Here is a 5,513-nt window from a genome sequence, read left to right as displayed (position 1 = left end):
AACCCATTTTTTTTATTTACAAACTTACAATATTAACACTCAAAAAGCCCAATGTAGGACATAATTGCTCTTGAAAAAGGTCCATACCCAATAACCATTTATTATAATATAATATTGGAAATTGGAAAAAAAAAATTAAAATCACCAAAACCCATTTCCTAGGTTTCATTTAGCATTTGATTTCTTTCCTCAGTCAATAAAGTCTACGCATCTACATATATAAGATGTTGGAGGGCCATGGAAAGCATGTGCATGCATGTGATGTGTCTGTTCTATCAAGGCCCCACGACCCCTTACTTTGTGAGAATAAATGAGTTTTCTACACAGTCCTCTGATTTTCACTCCCCTCTCTTTTCCCTTTTCATGGCATTTAATACTTTCATAGATCCTTCAAAACGCTCATCTGCAACTCGCCTGCACTGCACCCCTGCCCACTTCTTGTACTTTATTTTTCATGCCTTTCTTTCTTTTTCCATTATAGCCCAACCTGTTATTTTTCAAAACCCTTGAAAACGGCACTTGGCAACGTACATGTCATACACTAGCACAAAACCTCTCCTCGCAGAGGAAACGTTCACAGAAATTTTCAGCTTTGAGTGTGATACTGGTAAATCCTGCACATTCCAAGCTTTTGTGCAGTACCCATTTCAATTCATAGGCCTTTCCATCTCCGTTCTTGGATTTGGAATTCTCTCAAGCTTAGATAGATTAGTTAAAGCACATATTTCATGATTTTGAACAATACCCATTTCAAATCAAAATCCTTCTTCTTCCTCCCTAGTTTTAAGACTCAAGAATAGAAAGGATTTTGGTTGTCGTCCTTCATTCACAACCATGCAAGACTCAAACTCATTCAAACAGGTTTTTCTCAAGAAACTGCTAGTGGGTCTCCAACAAGATGACATTTCATCCAAGAATATGAGCTTTCTGGAGAGGAAAAGGGCTATCAAAGTTTCATCAGATGTTGCCTTGGCTTTTGCTAGAGAGGGAGCAAATTGGAGCCGTGCACTCATCAGAAATATATCCAAACAAGAGAAGAACAAGACCCTTGTTAGGAGAATCTTGGGTGAGGATTTCGACGGGCTAACAAAGCCATGTGACTCACATCTCACATGCAAGAGGGTGAGGTGCAAGAGGATCTTGAGAAGAAGCTACACAGTGCGTAGGACAAGGAAGGTTGCACCAAAGAAAATTTTGGCCAGTGCACTTGCTAAGAGAATGCTCAAGAAAAAGACTCAGGTGCTGAAATTTCTCATACCAGGGGGAGAATCCTTGGATGAGTTATCTTTGTTAGAAGAAACTGTTGATTACATTGTCTCCTTGAGAGCTCAGGTGGATGTAATGCGACATCTCGCAAATGCATACGAGTGATCGAATATCAAGTAAGTTGATCTAGAATTAATATCCTTTCATTTTCTTCATAGCTATGTGGAGGAGAAACAAATCTTACTATGAGAAATAGAAGCTGAAATATCTGAGGCATGTACAGATGAAATATTATTCTAGCTAATAGAAGCTGAAATATCTGAGGCATGTACAGATGAAATATTATCCAAGCTATATATAGCTTTTATTTCCTTCTACTACTATCTCCTATTTTGACTCACTTTCTTGGGTTTAAATTCTCTAATGAGAAGTTGCTATGTACATTTTTCTCTTTTCCTTATATTTGTGCAACCTTTTTTTTTCCTTTGGTCTACTGCAAACAGTTTGATTTTGAGTGATTATAACAAGCAAGGAAGGAATTTATGTGTGAGAAATGAGAATATGAAAAAGTAAGTTGGTTTTCCCAAGCACCTCCTTTCAAAGAATGAAGGTATTAGATGAGTTTTATGTAGCTGAGTTGAAGGTATTCGATTATTTGAATCTTTGCAATCTTTTTATGATTGGTAAGTGAGAAAGCTACAAGGGGTGAGAAGAGAATGACCCAGCACAAATACATTGCTAAAATCATGCTATGAGAAAACAAAAATAAGTAACTGGAAAGCAATTCAAAGTCTGCCATTTGAATAGTCATCGATGGCTGTGAGTTATCTTCTTTGCTTATTTTGGGGAAGAAATTGGAGATGGTTTCTGTACCACAAGTAATATGAAAGGAGGAAATTCAGACTCTCTCATGCGCTCCTGTTGTGTACAAGAAGATGGTGACAGCAACTTGGGGTTGCATGATTTTTTTCATTTTTTTGGTAGGTAAACTGGGGTTACATGAGTTTTAAAACTATGAAAGGTATTTAATTCTATATTCTTATACAATGAGAAATATATAGTAGCTGGAAGCTTAGATGGTAGAGATTCATTTTACCATTATATAGTATATCCTACTACATTAAGAGATGTTTTAATTACCATTTGTCACTCAAAGTCATGATTATTAATAGATTTTTAAATTCAGTTCGTTCTATTATGGAATGAAAATTTTTATTGGAAAAAAAAGAGATTGCAAGTGATGGCCTATAAAGATCCCAATCTTGCGCAGATATCGTGTATTTTGGGAGTGATTCATCAACCTCACGGACTAATGTGCGTGATGCATATGCGGGTCAACTGTAAGGGTATTTCAATAATTTTTTTTGATGTAGTGACATTAATATATAAGACACGTATTAGGATTGCCGTGTGAGATTTTTTTCTTATGTGTTTCTTGGCCAGAAGTAAAGATAGTTTTGAAACCCTAATTGAAACAATGAAACTATTATTTCTTGGATGTAGGCACATTGCCTAGTGACATAAATCTTGTATCTTGTGTTATTTCTTTATGTGTTGGTGTTTCTTGCATCTTGTCTTGTCATTTTCTGCACAGCGTTTGATCTTATTTTGGGAGATATCTCTAGATCTGCTACACCAAACAAAAGATTACAGATCCATATGTAGTATCAAATCGTAAACCCCTCAGTTTTAAGTCTAGAATTTGCAAAGTTGGGTCCTTTCGAGTTGCAATGTGATTAGAGGTTGAAGATGACAATTGAGTGTCATTAAGCAGTCACTTCCATTGATATTGTCTTCATCCATCCATTTAGTCCTAACTACAATTTCCACAGGAGAGTTCATGCTATTTATATTGTGTCAACACCAGCTTCGATTAAATGTAAGGTGACAGATCTTTTTTTTTTTGGTCACTAATAGATCATTATGAAAACAGAAGAAGTGATCGTACCACTCGTTAGCAAAAGGCACCCTAAATCCAACTTGAGAAGAGTCTGCCTTAGCAACTCTCATTAAAAATGGATTGCATGATCACTCCACAATGGGAGATTGGGAGGTGCACTTCAAGTATCAGACAATCTCTCATGAAGAAATGGCCGGAATAGACCCCTGAATTCCTCTCAAGCTGGTGAAGGGGACTCTCAAGAATGCAATGGCAGTAACAACACTTGTTTAGATTCTTCCAATTGTACAGCTCCACTTACTGTTCTAATCTATATCTTTTTTTAATAAAGATAATAATAAAGGATTGCAAGTACACTTCTTAGGTAAAGATTGCCCCATATAAAAGGATGTGCTAAAAGCATTTGATTTGGCAAGACGATCAGCCAACTCATTAGTACTTCTAGGATTAAGAGAAAAGAAACACCATAAAAACTCATATCTTTAATCTCATCCATGATGTTGGCTAGTGACACAGGCCGTTGTTAAACAAGAAATTGCATACACAAGCAAACAAGTAGTTAGAATTTTTCCTCATGGTCTAATGGTCGTCCAATAAGCATTAAGAAGGTCCATCCTTTTGGGAGTCTTGCTTAGTTTTTCACCCTATAGCTTATGAAGTCTCCTAATGAACTTTGTCTTAAGTACGATTTTTATCGCGGAAAGTCCTTCCATTTTTATAGGGGGAATTATACAACATTCGGCACCAACAAATTGATATTTCTACTAGGCCAGCAACTGTACAGAGGAGGCCCAACAATCTTTGGTCTACAGATTACAAAATGCGGGTCTCCCCAAAGATGGGCTTACTAAAAGTGGTCTATAGTTGCCATAGTTGTCAGTTGTCATAGTGAGAAGGCGAGAAATATAACTAAGAAGTGAGGGGTCTATAAAAGAGAAAAGGAAAGAAGAAGAAAGAATTTGACTTCCAGTAAGTATGGTCTGAACCATTCAATGGGGTATATTTTTTAAGCACAGACCATCCATTGCAGGAAGCGCCAGATGAGTGATTTTAGTATATTTGGTTATTATGCAACACTTTTTATGGCCCCTTGAATTTTTATAGTGAACTCCCATTAAAAAAAAACACAGCTAAACAATGGGTTAGCTATTTTCAAGATTTCCTGGTGGGTTGCATTTTTCACTGTTTTTTTATGAAACCATGCAAGTTTTCGATGCGTGAAACTTTCACCTTACAAATATTTTTGAAAATATCACTATATTTTACAATTTTTGATAAAATGACAAAATTCTTAAAATTTTCGAAGATTCTAAAAAAAAATCTCTTCATATTTTATTTTTTACTATAAAAAGATCAAAAAAAAATTCATAATATTATTTTTCGTTCTTAAGTTTCAAAATTTTTATTTTTTCTAATTTTTTCTTAACATGAACAAGAAACTAATTAAATAAAATAAAATAAAACCCTTCCTAGATACACCCTTCCTGAGAAATTACAGAGACAAATGTTTGTGGCTATGCGCCTATGCTAAACAATGGGTACTAAAGCTAAAAAACAAATGATTTTTGTGGGGAAAAAATTCCAAAGAAAGATTTTCAAATTAGTCAAACAATCCCAAGACACCCAAACAAAAGGCCAGTAAGTATACAGCTTCTATTTTTGTTGAAGTCCATGTTCAAGGCCAGCATCCCAAAATCAGGCCCACTGATGCATCTGTTGTTGAATGTTTACCAATTGCTATATGATGGGTGCCTATATTTATTCCTTTTGGAAAAAGCTTTTGGATAATTGAACAGCTAGACTCACTTTAACTCGGTGGGGGTCTCCGTTAAATCCCAGCTTACCCATCAGAAAAAAAAAGAGGCTAGACCCACTTTAACTTTTGCCCGCTCCTATTTTTACTTGGATAAACATTTGCACCCATCTTATAAGAACCCCTTAACCGATATGATTACATTTCTTTCCTTAAAACTGAAAAGGAAACAAATATTTAAAAGAAGAATCAATGGAAATTTGGATTCAAACATGACTCACCTATATAAAGTAGGAAGAAATATGAGAACTTTATTAAAGGAGGTTTGGCTTCTTATGGCATGAAAAGACTCTGAGATATGCCTGAAATACCCATTAGAGAGTCTCAATAAAAATCCAAAATTGTGTGTCAAAGAAATCCAGCTAGTGCTAACTTATCCTCCTCACGTTCACCCACGAATCACCACTGATTGAGCTATCCATCTACCATGATATGACACTTCCCTTCAATCTAATTATCAATCAAATGGACCCCACCACCATATTCAAAGCTTTATGTTTTGGCCACAGTCGACTCAATCACCGTAAGGAAGCCGCATTGAAAAGCTAGACCTAACCTGCACTGTGCATGTTCCTAGAAGCACTAACGTCTTGG

The 5,513-nt window shown here is 35.9% G+C and overlaps 1 protein-coding gene across 3 annotated transcripts; it reads left to right on the top strand.

The window, feature by feature from the left end:
• The first annotated feature begins 326 nt into the window (after nt 1-326).
• On the top strand, nt 327-3,422 carry LOC143878342 (transcription factor IBH1-like 1). 3 transcript variants are annotated; one of them, XM_077380640.1, is made up of 2 exons: nt 327-1,382; nt 3,124-3,422. In XM_077380640.1, the coding sequence occupies exon 1, from the start codon at nt 835-837 to the stop codon at nt 1,369-1,371; it is 537 nt and encodes a 178-aa protein (XP_077236755.1). In that variant the 5' UTR covers nt 327-834; the 3' UTR covers nt 1,372-1,382; nt 3,124-3,422. The 3 variants fall into 3 exon arrangements, with proteins under 3 accessions (XP_077236755.1, XP_077236756.1, XP_077236757.1); XM_077380641.1 differs by having other exon boundaries at nt 3,140-3,421; XM_077380642.1 differs by lacking the exon at nt 3,124-3,422 and adding an exon at nt 2,477-2,704.
• Nucleotides 3,423-5,513: the final 2,091 nt, after the last annotated feature.

This window comes from Tasmannia lanceolata, unplaced genomic scaffold (genome assembly GCF_043159265.1).
Source record: "Tasmannia lanceolata isolate RefF3 unplaced genomic scaffold, GAP_Taslan_0.1 ptg000006l, whole genome shotgun sequence".
Taxonomy (NCBI): Eukaryota; Viridiplantae; Streptophyta; class Magnoliopsida; order Canellales; family Winteraceae; genus Tasmannia; species Tasmannia lanceolata.
Note: the sequence above shows the minus strand (reverse complement) of the source record. Positions and strands in the feature narration are given on the sequence as shown.